Raw genomic sequence first — 22,932 nt, 5'->3', positions numbered from 1 at the left:
TTTGGGTGGGAGCTCTGGAAGGGGTGAGAGGTCCGATAGGTATGTGGGGGTGGGAGATCCGGGAGGGGGGGCCATAATTTTTTTTGCTATGGGGCCCAGTCATTTCTAGCTATGCCCCTGATTGGTAAGATTGGGTGGGCACTGGAGCGATAGAGCTGCCTGCTGTAGGAGAAGTCGGGGGGAGATGAAAGGAGGAGGGGCCAGCTCCTGGTGGTGTCGGGCACACGGCGCAAGCATAGCGGTGGAGGATCTGACTGAAGCCTAAAGACCAGACATCAAGGTAGACCTGCAGAAGAAGGTGACAGCGCAGTATGTGATGTATACATGTGTGTAATGTATGTAGTGCAGTGTGTGATCATCACGTACTGCACTACATACATTACACACATGTATACATCACATGCCCCCTCACAGTAATAATGCCAAGATATGTGCCCTCTTCACAGACGTAATGCTCACACATGCCCCCTCACAGTAGTTATGCCCAGATATGTGCCCCCTCACAGTAGTTATGCCCTGATATGTGCCCTCTTCACAGTAGTTATACCCTGATATGTGCCCTCCTCACAGTAGTTATACCCTGATATGTGCCCCCTCACAGTAATTATGCCCAGATATGTGCCCCCTCACAGTAGTTATGCCCAGATATGTGCGCTCTTCACAGTAGTAATGCTCACACGTGCCCCCTCACAGCGTTTGCATTTCTTTCTGGCAAAGCTACCTGGTTCCGGCCCGCAAAATTTATACCAAGTCTAGTGGGGCCCTCAGTCGAAAAATGGTTGGGCACCACTGCTGTAGTGTATCCACTGCTCCTGTGCTCCGTGACTCCGTCTCCTGGCGGCCGGCCGCGTAACGTCACACACTGCTTCATTAATAAAGTGGAAGGAGCATGCGCGTGCGGAGTGACGGAGTGAGTGACGTCACGTTACGCTGCCGCCGGCCGCCTAGTTTGAATGTTTTGAAGAGCGGGAGCCTGCCTACCCGCCCAGTGCCCATGCCCAGTGAATGGATGGTGATTGTCTTTTGTGCACTGTGAAAAAGAAAAACTGATGTGAATACTATCTGGAGTCCTGACTGTCCCAGTAAATTAGTGATAGATTATTAGATAGTAGTACAACTTGGCACAAGTTTAATTACAAGCTCACTTACATAAGGAACAGCGGGGTCTTACAATAGTTGCCGGCCTCCCCCCCCTGTTGGGGGTCAGTCACTGTCAGGGACACTGTTATGGGGGGGGGAGATATCTGTGGATGATGACACATATATAGCACACGATGCTGCTATATATGTGACAGATCCCCCCGGCCCCCCATAACAGTGCCATCCACAGATATCCCCTTAACAGACTATTAAGGGGATATCTGTGGATGACACTTATGGGGGGGATCTGTGGATGATACTGTTATGGGGACATCTGTGTGAAATTTGTCACCTTTTATGGGGGATCTGTGGATGACACTGTTATGGGGGGGATCTGTGGATGACGCACTGTTAATAACAGTGCATTATCCACAGATGCCCCCATAACAGTGCCATCCACAGATATCCCCTTAACAGTGCATCATCCACAGATGCCCCCATAACCGTGTGTCATCCACTGATGCCCATAACAGTGGAGTGTCATCCACAGATGCCCATAACAGTGCGTCATCCACAGATGCCCCCATAACAGGGTCACCCACAGATGCCTCATAACAGTGTGTCATCCACAGATGCCCATAACAGTGCGTCATCCACAGATGCCCCCATAATAGTGTCATCCACAGATGCCCATAACAGTGCGTCATCCACAGATGCCCATAACAGTGCGTCATCCACAGATGCCCATAACAGTGTGTCATCCACAGATGCCCATAACAGTGTGTCATCCACTGATGCCCATAAGAGTGTCATCCACAGATGCCCATAACAGTGCGTCATCCACAGATGCCCATAACAGTGTGTCATCCACTGATGCCCATAACAGTGCGTCATCCACAGATGCCCATAAGAGTGTGTCATCCACTGATGCCCATAAGAGTGTCATCCACAGATGCCCATAACAGCGCGTCATCCACAGATGCCCCCATAATAGTGTCATCCACAGATGTCCATAGCAGTGCATCATCCACAGATGCCCATAACAGTGGAGTGTCATCCACAGATGCCCATATGTCACGCCCTGCCCTGTGGGTGGTCAGAGTTGCTGCACGTGACTCGATCTGACTGTTTTGTTTGGGGTTTGAACAGAATCTCACCTCCTATCAGGTGTGGTTCGTTTGGTAATTGGTGAGGCTATTTATTCCTCCCTCTCCCTATAGCCTTTGTGGGTTATAGTGCTTCCTTGTTTGTGTGCTGGAAGTTTTGGTGGAGTGTCTGCTCAAACGCATCTAAAGATAAGTCCTTTTTCCTTCTGTGTCTGTTTTTACTAGGCCCCTAGAGTGACGCTAGCTCCTTCGGTGGTTGAAGGAGCTGGTAGTCTCTTTCCCTTTTCACTACTGCTGAGGGTTTGGTCCAGTGTGTTTCAGCTTGGGTATGTGGGCATGTGCATATCTACCATTGAGATATGCACATGGGCATAGCAGTGTAGGGAAAGTCTTTTAGGGATTGATAGGAGATTACCCCTTTGTTCCCTAGCTTTTGGAGCCTAGTCAGTTGTTTTGTTTGCTTTGCCGTTTCCTGTTTCCTTCCCTTATCTTACCTACTGTGACACCCATAACAGTGCATCATCCACAGATCCCCCATAACAGTGCGTCATCCACAGATCCCCCATAACAGTGTGTCATCCACAGATCCCCCATAACAGTGTGTCATCCACAGATCCCCCATAACAGTGTGTCATCCACAGATCCCCCATAACAGTGTGTCATCCACAGATCCCCCATAACAGTGCACCTGCGCACTGAGGAGAGACAGAAAGGAGTGCAAAGAATCCGTGGAAGCAAGCAGAGGACGGCACAGCAGTCTACAGGACTTTGTTTTCCGTCTTGCATAAGGGGACCCAGACAGATCCGTTATGCTTTCTCATAAACTTCTATTAGGACAGAGCAAAACGGAATGCCTCTTAAAGGTTTCCGTTTTGCATTCCATCTGGCCATTCCGTTATATTCCGTTTGAAACTGAACCTATAACGGAATGGCATAACGCAGATGTGAACCCATCCTTAGGAATAGATTGTTTCTGAATACTCAAGCGTACCGAAGAAGAAAGGAAAACTCTTGAAAGCTTGTCTTTTAAGTATTACTGTAGATTAGTACAATAAAAATTGACACACTGTTATGGAGGATCTGTGGATATAATATATATACACACATACGCGCGCGTGTTTGTGCTTTAGGGTGCACATCCTAATGCAATAGGCTGCGCACGCCTATGACATTGTGCATTGCAATTTACGGTCCCCAATGCACGGGCAACATCCGTGCGGCGGCCGGGACGGATCGAGACCCATTCAACTTGAATAGGTCCATGATCCGTCAGCACCGCTAAAAAAATAAGTTCTATTTTTTTTGCAGAGGCACGGACAGAAACACAACGGAAGCACTCCGTAGTGCTTCCGTGGGGTTCCGATCCGTGATTCCGTTCCGCATCTCTGTGATTGCGGACCCATTCAAGTGAATGGGTCCGCATCCGTGATTGCGGACCCACCGTATGCGGGCCGCAATATGGCCGCGGGCACACAACATTCATGTGCAAGAGGCCTTAGTCTGGAAACTACCTCTAAATGAAATGGTGAACTATCCCAATCACATATCTTTGAGGCTAGGGCAACGGTCCACACAAAAGAAGGGACAAGATGAGTAAAAGTTTAAGACTTACGGTTAAGCGCTTGTAGCTGAGCTGACATAAGCGGGGGAGGGCCTCCTGAAAATATATACATATAAAACAGTTTAGCCTGAGTCTGAAATACATCCCAAAATACTGCCCCCAAACTCTCTACTACTCTTTCCTACCCACAATAGTTTTTCAGTAGTCCTAGCCCAGAGATTTGCAGACAACTGACCTATGTGATGTGCAGTTTGACTTCCATTAGGATGAATCACACTACCTTACCTTATTTAAAACCTCCAGCCCCTGAGGTTCTACTGATCAATAGACCCCTTACTGCAGGGGTACTGTGCCTGAATTACTCACATGTTAGAGACCTAAGCAAATAACAAGAAAAATCAATCCTGAAGATCTGTCACAATGGATCAGCGGAGGTAAGTGCCACATAGGAGACAGAGGTGGGCTGCTGCTGTGTGCAGCTCATATAGGATCACCTACGCTGATTCACTGTAGTAAACTTTCCCTTCTGAAAGTAAGACCTAGTCATGACCAAATTTCAGTCCTTGAGATAAAAGTATGAACACTTTCATTCACTTATGAGAAGCAGAGATCTTGTAAATGATAAAAGAATTAAAACACAACATTTTACATTAAATATTCAGGTGTAACTATCAGGTGAAATTGTGCAGGCTTTATCAGAGGGATAATGAGAATCTCCTGGACCTCAAAGCAAAATCTGTAACAGGCCCCCACCGACAATGTAGGACTTAAAGTGTAACTGTCACAGATTTTGTTATTTGCTAGTTTATTAGAGCTAGGCATGTATACCTGAGTTAGTCTGTCAATGATTGTCAAAAGATCTGTAATTACCTTATAATGACAGCTAATTAATGTCCCCTGTCCCTTTCCACTGCTCCCTTAAAAGACCGTTGCTATGGCTTGTCTGTGTCTGGCTAAGAAGACAGGAAGACGGAGGGGCGGTCCTTCACACTGCATGCCTGCATTAGGCTTCAGAGTGAGGAGGCGTGTCTCTCAGTAATCCAATCTGATTGGCTGGCAGGGAGCTGCTGGCTATAGCAAGTGTGTATGGGAAGTGAGGGGAAGCAGTTTTGGCCTCAGAGAACTGGCAGAGGATCCTTCTTGAGAAGGTCCTCATATTGTAGAGGTTAAAACAGCCGTAACTAAGGGAAAAACTCAAAGAGAACAGTGGCATGTGAAGAAATTAAAGATTGCTTTATGCATAATGCTGCTGCTGCAGTAACATATGCAAAAATAGAGGTTACACTTTAAAATACTGGTGTCTTCATCTGTGGCAGAAGGACTATTGGCCTCCCCAACCCCTCTATTGCATGTGATGTAAAATTCAGTCTCCTAGGAATATTTTAGAAGATCCTCACCCTCTTGGCAGGTGGTTCCTATGAAGCGGTTGAGACAGATACATCCTCCAGTCAGGGCATTGCACTGTGCGTTCCAGCCACATTCACAGCTCAGGCTGCAGTTTGGTCCATAGCGATTTAACCTACAGTCTGGGGTGGAAAACAAGCAGCTCTGTGACAAAATCTACTGGACACTTGCTATCAACTGAGGCTAGGTCTTAGGCTTCTTTAGGGTGCCCTCACACGTGGCAGATTTTACTGCAGAAATTTTAGCGACTGAAAACCAGTTCTATTGGCTTGAATGGGGCTTGCGGAAATCCATGTGCTTACCGCCAAAACAACCCCATTCAAATGGATGGAACTGATTTTCAGTAGCAGAAATTTCTGCAACAAAATCTACTGCGTGTGAAGCCAACCTTAAAGGGATTGTCCCACAAAAATACTGTATTCTGCATTTTTCAAAACAGCACCTGGATCTGAATAGTATTGTAATTGCATATAATTAAACATTTCGCATAGCCACTGAGTTATTCAATGCAATCTACCTGCATAGCACCACCTGCTGTTTGTTCTTTCTCTACTTTCTCTGTCCACCTCATTGAGGTGGACGCACATCCTCAGTTCCATCATTCAAAAGGCACCAGCAGAGCAATTTGAGCAATGAATGGGGAGATCTCTGGATCCATGTGAGGTACAGGGCTGGTTCTAGCTTTGTTAGAAAGTGATGGCCATGTGCTGTATGATGTTTGATTTTCATTTTTTACATTAATCTTTGAATAACCCCATTAGGGCCCCTCTTACACGCGTGTGCAATGTGTGAAGTGAATACATAGCACCCGCACTGAATCCTGACCCATTCATTTCAATGGGTCTGTGTACATGAGCGTTATTTTTCATGCATCATTTCTGCGTTGCGTGAGAATCGCAGCATGTTTTATAGGCTACATGCACACGAACGTTGTGTGTCCATTCCGTTTTTTTTGTGGATAGGATGCGGACCCATTCATTTCAATGGGTCCGCAAAAAATGCGGACAGCACACCGTGTGCTGTCCGCATCAGTATGTCCCGTGTGTTGTCCGCATCAGTATGTCCGTTCTGTAGCCCAGCAAAAAAAAAAAAAACACGTCCTATTCTTGTCCATTTTAGGCATTGTTACAATGGATCCGCGAAAAAAAACGGATGGCATACGGATGTCATCCTTTTTTTTTTTTTTTTTTTTACGGATCAGCAATTTGTGGACCGCAAAACACATACGGTCGTGTGCATGTAGCCATATTCTGCATTTTTCACGCAGCCCTGGCCCTATAGAAGTGAATGGGGCTTCAGTGAAAAACGAGTTGCAGTCCGGATGGAGATGTTTGTAATTCTTCCGTTTTTTTTCACGCACATGAAAAACACTTCAAAACTGATTGCATCCGCACACTGAACGCAATCGCAGACAAAACTGACTGAACTTGCTTGCGAAATGGTGCAAGTTTCACTGAACGCACCCTGAGCGCATCTGGAGCAAATCTGTATCGTTCGTGTGAAAGAGGCCTCAGGAAAAAATTACTTGGAAAAACCACAGCTTGAAGAATACTGGAATGTCATCATACTGATACCAGAATGCCTGGGATGCTGTACCTAGATCACAGGTTGTTCCCATCTTTCCAGGTGGACAAAAGCAAGCTCCAGTCACCGGGTCACAAGGTCCGTTCCCTTCGCACTCACAAATCTTCTCACAGTTCTCTCCAAATGTCCCTGAGCTGCAGCCTGGAAGACATAAGACCCTGGATCAGGTCGGTCAGAGATGGGACAACACATGACTGAGCGGATCTAGAGTCTCTGACATTGCTTCTACACCCTCAGGTCAGCGACCACCCGTCCTACCGTGTACTGCACTGTAAGACATTACTACATTAGATGCTTGGTGAACCTCATGAGTATTAAAGTCTCGGAAAACCCCTTTAAGTATTTATTCATCCATGCTAATTCTATGCTTAGGAGTCCAGGGGGTGGTCCTACTTACTGAGTGGCAACCTTCTCTTCAGATTGGACTGCATTTTTAACACAGCTCTGCACATTATTTTTGGTAGGTAAATTCTATATATTGAGTGACTGTGTATATACTGTATATTGCATGACTTATCCTGTACTGATCCAGAGTTACATCCTGTATTATACTCCAGAGCTGCACTCACTATTCTGCTGGTGGAGTCACACTGTACATACATTACATTACTGATCTTGTACTGATCCTGAGTTACATCCTGTGTTATACTCCAGAGCTGCACTTACTATTGTGCTGGTGGAGTCACAGTGTACATACATTACATTACTCATCCTGTACTGATCCTGTGTTATACTCCAGAGCTGCACTCACTATTCTGCTGGTGGAGTCACAGTGTACATACATTACATTACTGATCTTGTACAGATCCTGCGTTACATCCTGTATTACACTGCAGCGCTGCACTCACTATTCTACTGGTGGAGACAATGTGTACAGTACATACATTACTTAACTTGTACTGATCCTGGGTTACTATACATCAGGGGTCAGCAACCTTCGGCACTCCAGCTGTTGTGAAACTACAATTCCCAGCATGCTCCATTAATTTCTATGAGAGTTATAAGAAGAGTAGAGGAAGTATGCATGCTGGGAGTTGTAGTTTCACAACAGCTGGAGTGCCAGAGGTTGCCTACCCCTGCTATACATACTCACTATACATACTCCAGAGCTGCACTCACTATTCTGTTAGAAGGGTCACTGTGTACATACATTACATTACTCATTTTGCACTGATCCTAAATTACATCCTGTATTATAATCCAGAGCTGCTGTCCGCTGTTAGGTCTATTGGGGACATACTATACATTACATGTCTTATCGTATACTGATCCTTAGTTAAATCCTATATTATACTCCAGAGCTGCACTCACTATTCTGCTAGTGAAGTCACTGTGTACAAAGATTACGTTACTTATCTTGCACTGATCCTGAATTACATCCTGTATTATACTCCAGAGCTGCACCCTGGACCCTGTAAGGGTTAGGGTTCCTGCACACGACCGTTGTCGGCCGGTGCCCGCATTGCGGCCCACAAACAGCGGGTCCGCAATATACTTGAATGGGTCCGCAATTCGGAAGGTGCGGTGCGGAGAGGAGGCATGGAACCCCACGGAAGCACTCCGTTTTCTGTCCATGCCTCCACGTCACACGTTCGTGCCCATGAGCTCTTAAAGAGGACCTTTCACCAATTATTACACTGTGAACTAACTATACAAACATATAGAGCGGCGCCCGGGGATCTCACTGCACTTACTATTATCCCTGGGCGCCGCTCCGTTCTCCCGTTATGCCCTCCGGTATCTCCGCTCACTAAGTTATAGTAGGCGGAGATTCTAGTCATTAAGTTATGGTAGGCGGAGTCTGCCCTTGTTCTTCTGTAGCGCTGGCCAATCGCAGCGCAGAGCTCACAGCCTGGGAGGTTATTTTCTCCCAGGCTGTGAGCTCTGCAATGCGATTGGCCAGCGCTACAGAAGAACAAGGGCAGACTCCGCCTACCATAACTTAGTGAGCGGAGGTACCGGAGGGCATAGCAGGAGAACGGAGTGGCGCCCAGGGATAATAGTAAGTGCAGTGAGATCCCCGGGCACCGCTCTACATGTCTGTATAGTTAGTTCATAGTGTAATAATCGGTGAAAGGTCCTCTTTAAACACATAAAAAGATTAAAAATATATATAAAGTGTATAGAATACCTATAACAATATTCATATATAAAAGTTACTACATGTCCTTTGTTTGACCCGTTTAGAAGATTTTCTAACCTTTCTTCTCGCTGTAACATTTACTTTTCTTTTTTTTAACATTGTGGCGTTTTGTGATTTATGGCCCCTGTGTAACACTGACCTTTTTCACATCTGTCTCCATAGAAACCAGCTGGGCAGTGGCAGGTCCCTGTCACCGGGTCACACAATGCTCCATTTTCACAGTCACACATTTCCTGGCATTTGTTTCCATGGAAACCACCAGGACAACCTGCAGAACAAACTAAAAGTTAGTTTCACTCTGTAACATTCCTATAAGGCCCCATGCACTCGACCGTGTCCGTTTTGAGGTTCCCAAATACGGATGCAGTCCGCTTTTTCTTTTTTGTGGACCTATTGACTTCAATGGGTCCGTGGTCTGCATTTTGCCGACGTGATCTTTTTTGCGGAAGAGACAAATGGATGCGGAAAACACACAGATGATCCATGTGCTTTCCTCTTCGTATGCAAGTTCCGCAAAAAGTTAGAACATGTCCTATACTTGTCTGCAAAATGCTGACCATGGACCCATTGGAGTGCGGATGTGCCACATACGGTAGCTGTATTTTGACGACTACAAAATACATATGGAGGTGTGCATGAGGCCTACCATTTACGAAACTGGCTCCTCCTTGAGGTATCCTTAGGTCATTTACGAATAACTAGGCCCTAACGACAAGTGATTGGCTCCATGTCACCTCCAAATGGAGTTGCCTTTTGCTCGACTTTTGGGGCCCATTATTATGCCACGGCCTGGACGTACGGGGATACCCTGGCGGGCCAGCCTCACCCTGCTTACCCTTAAGATGCGCCCCTGAGCTCCCAACACTTTGCGGTAAGATTCATCAAAACTGGTGTAAAGTAGAACTGGCTTAGTTGCCCATAGTAACCAATCAGATTCCACCTTTCATTTGCCAAAAGAGCTCTGAAAGATGGAATCTGATTGGTTGCTATGGGCAACTAAGCCCGTTTCCTTTACATTAGTTTTGATAAATCTCCCCTTTATTTTTAACTCAACATAGATGTAAAGGAAAAGTATGGCTATTTCCAGTATTAAAGGGGTATTCCTTATCAAAGACATTTATGGCACATCCACAACCTATGCCAGAAATGGTGGGATCCTCACACATCAGAAGGACATTGGTGCTTTATTGCCAATTTGATGTGGATATATATATGCTATAAAAGTAAATGGTGGGACTGGCTCTTTAAGCACCTCCGTATCCATTTCTGTTTTATGCCGCCCTCACTTACTCATGGACAAGAAGACAAGATTAGAGACAATTCTATGGAACTGTAAAATCCATAGGTCATGGCCCATATCATCATAAGAAGGCCAAGCCTTATAGGAAAACCTATAGACATTGTAGTCTATCTCCCCCTAGGGACTGGGAGGGGAAGTCACAGCCCTCTTAACACCCCCACCCCTCATTCTATCACAGGCATATCAGGGCAGCTTACGGTGTTGGCATGCGTTTCCAAAGAATCCTCTGGAGCAGTGACAGGTTCCAGTTACTCTGTCGCACGTCCCATTGTTCAGGCAGGAACAATCCATCCGACAGCCGGCTCCATATTTCCCAGGAGGACATCCTGCGATGAATGACAGCGATGATCTCAACCAGGGCTTTACCGAATATTTACACAGCATTGTTTAAGTGTCACTATAAGAAACCTCATACTGGAGGAAAACTCCTAGGGTGCATTCACACCACCGTAAGAGTTTTGAGGTCCGCAAATTGCGCATCCGGAAAACACGGATAACGGCCGCGTGCGTTCTGCATTTTGGGAACCGCACATGCCGGCGCTATATAGAGAATTCCTATTCTTGTCCACAACACACAGTCTGCTGTTGGCATCTTTTGCGGCCCCAATTAAATGAATGGGTCCGCTTCCGTTCCACAAAATTGCGAAACGGATGTGGACCCTTAGGCCTCTTGCACACAAACATTTTTTTTTCCGTTGTCGTTACGTCTTTTTGTGTTCCGTTTGCAGTCCGTATGCGGAACCATTCAGTTGAATGGGTCCGCAAAAGAACGGAAGGCATTCCGTTTCCGTATTTCCGTTCCGTTCAAAGATAGAACGTGTCCTATTATTGCCCGCAAATCACGTTCCGTGGCTCCATTCAAGTCTATGGTTCCGCAAAAAAAAACGGAACGCATACGGAATGCATCCGTATATCTTCCGTATCCGTTGCGTTTTTGCTGAACCATCTATTGAAAATTTTATGCCCAGCCCAATTTTTTTATGTACTTACTGTTTAAACATTATTATATGCTTCCGTTTCCGATCCGCAAAAAATGGATCACAAATGAAAACCAAACGGAACGGAAGCGGAAACACTACTGAAACAAAAAAAAAAACGGAAAAACTGATCTGTTTAAGGCCTCGTATGGCTTTTTCAGTATTTTGCGATCTGCAAAAAATACGGGTGACGTTTGCGTGCATTTCGTTTTTTGAGGAACGGAACAGCTGGTCCCTGATAGAACAGCACTATCCTTGTCTGTTAGGCCGCTTGCACACAAATCTTTTTTTTTTCTGTTTACGTTCCGTGTACGGACTGTAGACGAAACCATTAATTTCAATGGATCCGCCAAAAAACTGAAGTTAGGGCTTATGCACACGAACGTATTTTCTTTCCGTGTCCGTTCCGTTTTTTTTGCGTACCGTATATGGAACCATTCATTTCTATGGGTATGCAAAAAAAAATGGAAGGTACTCCATGTGCATTCCGTTTCTGTATGTCCATATTTCGGTTCCGCAAAAAAATAGAACATGTCCTATATTGTCTGCATTCCGCAAAACACGGAATGCACACAGACGTCATCCATATTTTTTGCGGATCCGTTTTTTGCGGCCCTTACCCTGCCTCAGGTGACCGTAATGTCTCTGCTTCAGTTATGACCATCCGTTTGTGCCCTTTGCTCACGTTGCTCCTCGACTGTCAAGAAGGGGGATCAGTGGGGGCTCCAGCGTTCAGACCCCCACGGATCACTAAGTTATCCCCGATCCTGTGGATAGAGGATAACTAGAAAAGGGGACACAGGTCCTTTAACAGGCGAGCATTTCTATTTTAGTTTGACATATATTTTGGGCCAGATTTGTAATTTTTATTAAAAAAAAATTACATCCCAAGAAAACCTTTAAGGATAGGGATTGTGAAAAGGTCCAATAGGTGATAAGTGTCTGATTGGTGGGGGTCTGACTGCTGGGACCCCCATGATCAAGGGAACATGGTCTTAGGGGTTGTCTCACTTCAGTAAGTCGGATTTATCATGTAGAGAAAGTTAATACAAGCCACTTACTAATGTATTGTGATTATGCATATTGCTTCTTTTGCTGGCTGGATTCATTTTTCCATCACATTATACACTGCTTGTTTCCATGGTTATGACCACCCTGCTATCCATCAGTGGTGGTCGTGCTTGCACACTATAGGATAAAGCACTAGCCTATGTGAGCTCCATGGTCCCGGCCACCAGAGAGGCTGACACATTTGCCTATAGTGTGCAAGCATGACCACCACTGCTGGATTGCAGGGTGGTCTGTAACCATGGAAACGAGCAGTGGACTAGCGTAATGGGGGTGGGCCGGAGGTCCGGCCGCAGCACAGCAAACATGCCGAGAGGCGGCCGAACAAAAACTACAGTGGACTTCCGGTGGCAAGGTGGGCTAGCATTAGCACGGATGCGGCAAGCTGTTCCCCCGCCGGAACATCCTGCCGGACCCTGCTACTGCAAGTGTGAAAGTAGCCTAAATTCTGTCTACCATCATACTTTATCATTAATATTTCTGTTATCACTGTAAGGGCTCATGAACACGATTGTTGGATGTTTTGCAGTCCGCAAATTGCGGATCCGCAAAACATGGATACCGGGTGTGTGCATTCCACATTATGCGGAACAGAACAGCCGGCCTCTAATAGAACAGTCCTATCCTTGTCTGTAATGCCGACAATAATAGGACATGTTCTATCATTTTGCGTAACGGCCATGCGGACATACAGACACGGAATGCACATGGAGTCATTTCCGTTTTTTTGCGGCCCCATTGAAGTGAATAGTTTCTCATAAAGGCCACAAAAAAAAATGGTACGGACACGGAAAAAAAAATTGTTTGTGTGCAGGAGCCCTAAGGTGGGCCCCCAGAATCAGTTACACTGGTGGGCCCTAGGTACCCCAGTCCGACACTGGACAGGACTGTGTGCAACAATTATGGACAATGTATGCGCAAGGAACCTACATTGATAGTTATACGTTAAAAAAAAACGGACAGCAGAGAAATTTGTGCTGCTGTATTTGGCCTGATACAACAGTAACAAACAGCCAGCTGTAATAGTGCTTATTTCCTTGGCATGGATCTTCAGCTTCTGTATGTGATTAACAATTTTATGGTATTTTAGAAAATACTTGTACTGGAATACATATTCTGTAGCAGTGTCGTTCCACTGTTATTCCTTCTAGAAATGTATAAATAAATTCACAACTGGATGTTATCATTCCCCTTATTAAAGGGAGTGTCAATGCACATGGTCATATACTGCTAGCTCTGATTGAACAGTGTCACAGTGTTGTAACATTTCTAGGAGGAATAACAGAAGGTTATAAGAAAAGATGCTCCAGAGTTGCTATATTATGTTGGATATGAGTAGTTACCAAAATGGACATGTTGGGAAGGGTGACAGATCATGTTTAAGTTTTATATCAATCTGACCACTAGGGGGCTCTACTGAGCAGCTGAAGCTTTATTTTTTGTTTTTTTCTTCAGGCCATGCGTGTTCAGACATGCCATAAGGCTGCATTCACACAGGGGCATTTAGAGCCCACATCATGCCCAGAAGATACAGTAAGGAACCAGACTCTACAGCCGGGGTCGGTAACCTTCGGCACTCCAGATGCTGTGAAACTACAACTCCTAGCATGCACATTTGCTTGGCTGTTCTTGTAACTTCCATCTGAAGTGGAAGGAGGATTCTGGGAGTTGTAGTTTCAGGACAGCTGATCCCTGCTCTCCAGCGATCCATCTAGTAGTGTTAATGCATAGTACCTACCGTCCTCACACGTGACTCCCATCCATCCCAGACCACAGCTGCACGTTCCGTTGGTCGGGTTACACAATCCGCCATTTTTACAGGAGCAAATCTGCTGACAGTTTTCCCCAAAGTAGTTTTTGGCGCAGACTGAAAAGTAAAAAACAGAGGCCATGTATCAGAGGGTTGGTCCTCCTGAAGCAAATTGATGTCCTCCCATCTGTTTGTTCTCATATTCTGTTTTAAAGGGTTTAAAGGCCTCCAGCCCCAAACTGCTTATCAACAAAAGAGACAACCCCTTTAAGGCATATATTGCTCTGTAGCGGCAGTCTGTGATCGCCATTCATACCGTGTTCGCAGTTCTTTCCTCTTCTTCCAGGCGCACAGACGCAATCGCCAGTCACATGATCACAGGATCCATTAGGACCACAGTGACACACATGGACGCATCCATTTCCGTATCTCCCTGGAGGACACACTAAAACAGAACACAAGCGCCAATTACACGAGGTGACGGAGGTGTTAGAACTTCATCATCCCCAGGACGGACACTTACCAGTGTCACAATCAGCCCCGAGGTAACCCGCCGGACAACGGCACGCTCCAGTATTCGCTTCACAATGGCCGCCATTCTTACATTTGCATTCATGCTCACAGTTTCGGCCATAATATCCACCGGCACATCCTGCAATGTGAATGTGTGTAACATTCAGTGGGGGTCTTGGTTGCTAGAGACATATACAGTACTTTCATGTCAGGTTGTCATGCAACAGGCCCATAGCAACCAGTCTGTCTGGTTACCCAGGTCTTCAGCCCAAAGCTAAACTGACAATGAAGTAAAGGCAGTGATGGAAAAATGAGACTTTTCAGGACCTGTACCCTGAGCTTCTAGAAGCTCATATACTGTCAACATGTCAGAATGTTGTAATAAAAGCTGTCAATTATTCATACAGTTCTAGGAGGAATAACAGAGGGTTACAAGAGTAGTGTTATGAGAAAAGAAGCTCCAAAATTGCTATATTATCACCAGGGATGGATTGGCCATAGACCTTACAGGGAAATTTCCAGGTCGGCCGATGCCCCAGGGGGCCACCCAAGTCCTCCTCTCTGCCGTTGACCTGGTACATAATGTGAGCTCTCAACAGTAATTAATGCTGAGTCAGGAACTCATGTACCCGGGCAGTGCCCTCCTGAAGTCAACTGCTGTGGCCCACACCTCACCTCCTAAGCCCCGCTCCATAGACAACTGGAGGAGGAGGACAGAAGACGTAGCTATTGATGGCCACCACAGAGGGACAGCTTTTGGGGCAGTATATTGTGCTACACTGTGTTATTTGGTTCTGCTGAGATGCTATTTTGCACTATGGTATTGTTGACCCGCCTACTCATGTTGACCCCACCTTCTGTTAATTTGGACCTGCCTACAACATGGGGCCACTTTTAGTATTGTTTTTTTCAGGGCTGCTTTGATTTCACAGTCTGCCCCTGGTAGTCACTAAAGCAGACATGTCAGGAGGAGCGACAAGTCATGTTTAAGCATTATATTAATCTGATCACCAGGGGGCTCTACTGAACATTTGAACTATCATTTTTTTCTTCTGACGTGTGTGTTCATACAATCAGAAGAGAGCAAGTGCGGATGCAATATGTTTTTCACGGATGGTTGCTAAGAGATGTTGTTTGTATACCTTCAGTTTTTTATCACGCGCGTGCAAAACGCATTAAATCGCATTGCACCCACGCCATAACAACTGAACGCGATCTCAGGCAAAACTGAATGACTTTGTTTGCGAAATCGCGCATTTTTCACTGAACGCATTCGCAACGCATCAGGACCTAATCCGCACACGCTCGTCTGCAAGGGGCCTTAACGCTGTAGACAACGAGGCACTTACTTAGTTGACACGTGTGTCCGTGGTAGCCTGGTGAGCAGATACACTCCCCGGTCACTGGGTGGCAGTCTTGATGCTGACCAGGACATTGACATATATTTCCACAATTCAAGCCATAAGTTCCTGGAACACACGCTGGGGGAGGGGTACAGGAAAGACAGTTCAGACTCCAGCCATACAGAAAGCCTGATAAACCTAATACATACTGCATATAAAGTATAGAAAATATATCAGCAACACCTACACCTGGGCATCTGCCATGTCCTGTTATATGCATATAATGAACGATGGAGACCTGATAGGAGTAAGGGATCAATGTGAAATTCCGCTTCTTACTCTTTGTCACTTACTTTGGTCACATCCATTGCCTGTGAATCCGGGTGGACAGCCACACTCCCCACTGATGTGATTACATGGGGTTCCATGGGGGCAGCTACAAAGCTGTGAGCACTGATCACCATATAAGCCCGGGAGACAAGCTAGGAGATATTATAATAAATATCAATCTACAGTATTATTGTACTTGCATTCTTCTACAGGGAAATATTAAAGAAGTTCTTTTACAAAAGAGCAGTAGTATTATAGTAGTTATATTCTTGTACATAGGAGCAGTATTATAGTAGTTATATTCTTGTATATAGGAGGCAGTATTGTAGTAATTATATTATTGTACATATGGGGCAGTATTATACAAACCGGATTCCAAAAAAGTTGGGACACTGGGACAAATTGTGAATAAAAACTGAATGCAATGATGTGGAGATGGCAAATGTCAATATTTTATTTGTAATAGAACGTAGATGACAGATCAAACGTTTAATCCGAGTAAATGTATAATTTTAAAGGGAAAATACGTTGATTCCAATTTTCACGGTGTCAACAAATCCCAAAAAAGTTGGGACAAGTAGCAATAAGAGGCTGGAAAAAGTAAATTTGAGCATAACGAAGAGCTGGAAGACCAATTAACACTAATTAGGTCAATTGGCAACATGATTGGGTATAAAAAGAGCTTCTCAGAGTGGCAGTGTCTCTCAGAAGCCAAGATGGGTAGAGGATCACCAATTCCCACAATATTGCGCAGAAAGATAGTGGAGCAATATCAGAAAGGTGTTACCCAGCGAAAAATTGCAAAGACTTTGCATCTGTCATCATCAACTGTGCATAACATCATCCGAAGATTCAGAGAATCTGGAGCAATCTGTGCGTAAGGGTCAAGGCGGTAAAACCATACTGGATGCCCGTGATCTCCGGGCCCTTAAACGACACTGCACCACAAATAGGAATGCTACTGTAAAGGAAATCACAGAATGGGCTCAGGAATACTTCCAGAAACCATTGTCAGTGAACACAATCCACCGTGCCATCCGCCGTTGCCAGCTGAAACTCTACAGTGCAAAGAAGCCATTTCTAAGCAAGATCCACAAGCTCAGGCGTTTTCACTGGGCCAGGGATCATTTAAAATGGAGTGTGGCAAAATGGAAGACTGTTCTGTGGTCAGACGAGTCACGATTCAAAGTTCTTTTTGGAAATCTGGGACGCCATGTCATCCGGACCAAAGAGGACAAGGACAACCCAAGTTGTTATCAACGCTCAGTCCAGAAGCCTGCATCTCTGATGGTATGGGGTTGCATGAGTGCGTGAGGCATGGGCAGCTTGCATGTCTGGAAAGGCACCATCAAAGCAGAAAAATATATTCAGGTTCTAGAACAACATATGCTCCCATCCAGACGTCATCTCTTTCAGGGAAGACCCTGCATTTTTCAACAAGATAATGCCAGACCACATTCTGCATCAATCACAACATCATGGCTGCGTAGGAATCCGGTTTGTAGTAGTTATATTCTTGTACATAGGGGGCAGTATTATAGTAGTTATATTCTTGTACAAAGGGGGCAGTATTCTAATAGTCATATTTTTGTATATAAGGGTCAGTATTATAGTAGTTATACTCTTGTACATAGGAGCAGTATTATAGTAGTTATATTCTTGTACATAGGAGACAGTATTATAGTAGTTATATACTTGTACATAGGAGGCAGTATTATAGTAGTAATACTCTTGTGCATAGGAGGCAGTATTATAGCAGTTATATTCTTGTACATAGGAGGCAGTATTATAGCAGTTATATTCTTGTACATAGGAGGCAGTATTATAGTAGTTATATTCTTGTACATAGGAGGCAGTATTATAGTAGTTATATTCTTGTACATAGGAGGCAGTATTATAGTAGTTATATTCTTGTACATAGCAGGTAGTATTATAGTAGTTATATTCTTGTACATAGGAGGCAGTATTATAGCAGTTATATTCCTGTACATAGGAGGCAGTATTATAGTAGTTATATTCTTGTACATAGGCAGCAATATTATTGTATTATTATTTTTTTTTTTACTTTATTCTTTTACTAACTCAGTTTGCAGAACTTACGCTTATCACAATGTTTTCCTCTCCATCCTGTGGGACAGTCACAGGCACCGGTGATATGGTGACAGGAATTACCATATCGACATTCACATTTCTCCAGGCACTGGACTCCAAACATCCCTGCTGGACAGGCTGCAACATAAAATTTTACATCATTTTTTTGCAAATCTTTTGAGGGCTGCTATAGATTTAGAGCTCTGGGCAACTGTTCCCTTATGAGCAGCCCAGCAAAACCAGTTAAATGAACAATTGGAGCTCTGAGGCTTCAATTACTGGGATATTTATTTGCCCTCTACAGGCTTGAACTCCTATTTATTCATGTAAGTAGGACTAAGCTACAATTCTAAGCACAGCCACCACCAAATGTGGAGCACTGAGCCTGAAGAACAATGAAGGAGATGCCCCGCTCATAGGTTCTACACCCCTGACCATTATTCGATGCATTTGGCTGCCATTGTGACACAGCTTTTCAGGTGTCCTGAATGGTAGATCTGCTTAGCTATATATTGATAACGCTCCTCTAGATAGAAGCTATCACTTGTGACAGATCTTCTTTCATTTTGTACATATTAATACTTCTCCAACATCTCCCTAAAGTTTTCACCTACCAGTCTCACAGGATTCTCCAGTCCACCCCGCTGGGCACTTACAAGCGCCTGTGCCATGATCACATAGCCCACCATTTTGACAAGTGCAGTTTTGCAGACAATCATTTCCAAATTTTCCTGGAGAACATTCTAGAACAGAAAGAAAAAATTAGATAGAGATGTCCCAGGCATTTTTTCAGCAGTGGGGCTACACCCGGGTGTAAGCAATTATGACAACCGACCACCGAAATTACATGGGGAATTACTTACCCACTTCACATGCCAATCCTGTCCAACCTTTAGGACAAATACAGAGTCCTGTGACGTGGTTGCAGGTTCCTCCGTGTCTGCAGATACATTGGTGAAGACATTTCTCTCCATAAAAACCACCTTGGCAAGCTGGAGAAATGCAAGTCAGTTTGAAATTCTTATATATTGTAAGTATGGTGATACCTGTCACACATAAAGCATGCAATGGTATAGCTGCCATAGCAGCGTATTGAAATACGCCTATATTACGCATATTTCAGGTGCAGATGGTGGCGCAACTATTATCTCGCTCACGCCAGGTCTAAATGTGGGCATTGCGTGGGCGGGAAGAGAAATGGCCGGCAGGCCCATCTCATTCATCATTTTCTACACTTGTTTTAGGCTTAGAAAATGGTCTAAATGTAAGACACCTAGGAAGCTGTCTTACATTTAGAACTGGCGCTGGATGCGCCTGCGCCTCTTCTTAACTTCGGCGGACCCTCTGCCAACTACGGGGCTTTATTAAGACCATCGTAAGTCTCACTGGTAAGGCCGTGTGACAGTCCATGACAGACCCTTGAAGGACAGCATCTTTTTTCCCCCAAGCGTTGACTTACCTTGCTCACAGCGTGGTCCAGTCCACCCTGGCGCACAAATACACGTCCCGCTGACATGGTTACACTTGGCGCCATTCTCACATAGACATGTCTCCTTGCAGCCTCTTCCATATCTGTTGTCTTCACATTCTACAAGGTATTGTGTAATAAGAGGGGGTACATTATGATAGTATCACCACTGAACAGTGATAGATCCCCTTAAAGGAAGTTCTCCACAAAAATAAAAACTGAATTTAAGCCGTCCTCTTCTGTCAAGTTGTCAAAACCTCTATTTACACCATTTCTTAGTTACTGTATATCTCTTTCTCTAGGTAGTAACAACTATAACTGTTAATAGACCTCTCCAGGCGGTGCACTTGGTTTCCCTACAGTTCAGGTCCAACCTGCTTGCTACACTGTAATGTATGCTCCGCTTTGTATCTGTGCCTGGGAAAGCAGTGTGACAACCACTGTGGGAGCTGTGATAGGTATCACCCAGCTTTCCCACATTCAGCTACAATAAAAGGATTTAATCCTCTCTTCTGTGAAATCTTGGTAGCTATCAATAACGCTGTTAAAATGACCCTCCTGTTCAAGAGAAAAAAATCACATTATCTGGGGACCAAGCAGAATAATTACATGGTGACCTCTTTTCATCCTTTCAGCTGCAAATCTAGAGATCTATGGGCTCTTCTTCTGCCATCCAAGATGGCCGCACCGTTTCTCAGACTAGCTGATGCATACTAGTCCAAGATACTTCCTGCGGCCCTTGGATTGGCCAATGCTATTAATGTGAGCAGTTGTGGACAATCCAAGAGCAGAGCTGGACAAGTAGGTAGTGTCCTGAGCTGCCGATGTACAATGTGTGTCAGCCAGTCTGGGAAGTGGTGGAGCCATCTTGGATGGCAGAAGAGGAACTCAGGAATTGGTAGATTTGCAGATGAAAGGGAGGTCACCATGTCACCATGTAAGCGTCCTGTTTGATCCCCAGTTAATGGGGTCCCTTTCTGACAGCTCCAGACATTGTTACCTAAATTTCCTAGAGTACTGAACGTCATATTTGCATACTTACAAACTAATAAACCCTACATTCATTATCTCTCCCAAGGAAAGCTGAATAATTAGCCAGTGGGTGAGTTGTCATTGTCAATATATTGGCAGTCCCCCACATTGCCAGATACAGATATAATTAAAGGGGTCCCCCCGTTCCCACCTCAGTAGGTCACTAGGATATCAAAATAGATTGACTTCAAGGACTTCTAACCATTATGGCCCAGAACCATAGCATGATATTCAACACATCTGTTTACTGGAGCAGTGTACTCGTCCATGACATGATGGGTGTAGACCAGAATTCAGCTGTAATATCTGGGCTGGTACAAGTTGAATGTCAGTAGATAAATGCATGTTGTCTCCATGTTACACAACTTACTTTTATTGCATGTAGGTCCTAACCAACCATCTTGGCATGTGCAGGTCCCAGCAATATGGTCGCAGCTGGCACCATTGGCGCACTGGCAGCTGTTGGTGCAGTCAGTACCATAGAATCCTTCTGGACATGCTGTAATAAGGTTACACAACAGAAATGTGACTTCTCATATCAATACACCCCAGCAGAACCAAATACCACAGTGCAGCACAGAATGTTGCCTACATTAATTAATGCATCAGATCTTTATGTACCTGGCTGGTGATCAACAGAAGAGCTTAGAAGGCCCTGTGGACATCAACCCACTGGGAAATTTCCCTGTAGAGTCTATGGCCCATGCTCCTACCTTACCCGGTGCTGAAAAGCAGTGGCACTCGTCTAACTTATGGTACTTCAAATATTGCAAAACTACCCCTCCCAGCGTGTGGAGGACATGATAAGTGTTCTAGTCTACCACATATAGAGACCACTGCTCTGAAGTATGTGTACCCTAATACTATCTTTAGCCTCTAAGACCAGCGGTGTGCAACCTGTGACTCTCCAGCTGTTACAAAACTACAACTCCCAGCGTGTGGAGGACATGATGAGTGTTCTAGTCTACCACATATAGAGACCACTGCTCTGAAGTATGTGTACCCTAACACTTTCTTTAGCCTCTACGACCAGCGGTGTGCAACCTCTGACTCTCCAGCTGTTACAAAACTACAACTCCTAGCATGATCCGACAGCCAGCATGCTGGAAATTATACTTCTGCAATAGCTAGTGATATCGCAGTTTGCTCCTTTGTCTCGTTCTCACAACCGAAAACGACCGCCAGAAGTACAATCGGGAAATCCCTGGTGTAGTGTGCGTCGATGTGTGCGCAATTCCTCCAAAATAACATCACAGAGACGTTCTCAAGTAGGTTCCAATAATGTGCCTGCCTCCCAGCGGCTAGGCGTGGTTTATTTATACCAGAAGATGGGAGGTGGTCTTACAATCATGACCAATGAGGAGACAGGTTATGGTATGAAATGATTGGCTGGCGAAGATGTGAATGATCGCGCGAACATCACACTTATTTGCGCCCTTTCCTTTGCCGTGCTTATCCTCGTGGATGAAGAAACCTTTGTTCGACGGTCCCCATCCCTCCCGCCTCAGCCGGCGCCATGACACTGGTATCATGCAGTAATACCAGGCCGGGCACAAATCAGCTACAGGTCGGGACGACCAGACCATCATGCGAAAGTTTCTGCGCGATGCGAACTAATCTGCGCATCTCCATAGGCGAACAATAATTTTTCCACAACACTAGAGAACCACATGTTGCAGACCCAGGTGTGGACATCCTATACGTGTAAGTAATGTGGATGCACAGGGGCCCAGTAGGCGAGGAGGCCCAGCTTTCTACTATGTATTAGATGTCCTGTAAGGGACTGAGCAAAAGAATTCCATGACTCACAAATACTGGCAGTTGTTAGACATAAGGGGATGAGCTATTCAAGAGCAAGGGGCCCACATTTTGCTCTGGCAGCGGGGGCCCTGTTGTCTATGTCCGCAGACCCCAGCTTTAGACACATGTTGTGCTTACATGTAAAGTGGCTTTTATGTATTCTATCACTAAAATACATGAAGACTGGCTATATGGCACAAAGCCAAGAAACAGTCTGGAATCCTAACAAACCGTTTCCTCTGTCTGACTAATGTTCGCTGTATCTGTCATTCCGCCTGAGGCAATTACTAGAAGCCAGAAGCCTAAATGAACTACTGAGATCCCCCATGTTACCATGTTAAACCATGAAATACGAGCGGCTGTAGAATTAATCACTGATACA

The 22,932-nt window shown here is 45.0% G+C and overlaps 1 protein-coding gene across 3 annotated transcripts in view; it reads right to left on the bottom strand.

Annotated features, from left to right (window-relative positions):
• MEGF6 (multiple EGF like domains 6) overlaps positions 1–22,932 on the bottom strand; it is a 454,527-nt gene that overhangs the window by 5,558 nt on the left and 426,037 nt on the right. For all 3 annotated transcript variants that reach the window (XM_040429988.1, XM_040429983.1, XM_040429994.1), the window contains 15 exons: positions 21,121–21,249; positions 19,710–19,838; positions 19,114–19,242; positions 18,865–18,993; positions 18,260–18,388; positions 16,183–16,311; positions 15,836–15,967; positions 14,497–14,625; positions 14,290–14,418; positions 13,962–14,090; positions 10,376–10,504; positions 9,018–9,146; positions 6,748–6,876; positions 5,145–5,273; positions 3,799–3,843 (listed from right to left, as the gene is read on the bottom strand). In XM_040429988.1, the coding sequence (XP_040285922.1) occupies positions 3,799–3,843; positions 5,145–5,273; positions 6,748–6,876; positions 9,018–9,146; positions 10,376–10,504; positions 13,962–14,090; positions 14,290–14,418; positions 14,497–14,625; positions 15,836–15,967; positions 16,183–16,311; positions 18,260–18,388; positions 18,865–18,993; positions 19,114–19,242; positions 19,710–19,838; positions 21,121–21,249 (1,854 nt within the window). The remainder of the gene's footprint in view (positions 1–3,798; positions 3,844–5,144; positions 5,274–6,747; positions 6,877–9,017; positions 9,147–10,375; positions 10,505–13,961; positions 14,091–14,289; positions 14,419–14,496; positions 14,626–15,835; positions 15,968–16,182; positions 16,312–18,259; positions 18,389–18,864; positions 18,994–19,113; positions 19,243–19,709; positions 19,839–21,120; positions 21,250–22,932) is intronic.

This window comes from Bufo bufo, chromosome 1 (genome assembly GCF_905171765.1).
Source record: "Bufo bufo chromosome 1, aBufBuf1.1, whole genome shotgun sequence".
NCBI lineage: Eukaryota > Metazoa > Chordata > Amphibia > Anura > Bufonidae > Bufo > Bufo bufo.
The sequence above is the reverse complement of the archived record's forward strand: the minus strand, read 5'-3'. Positions and strand labels throughout refer to the sequence as shown.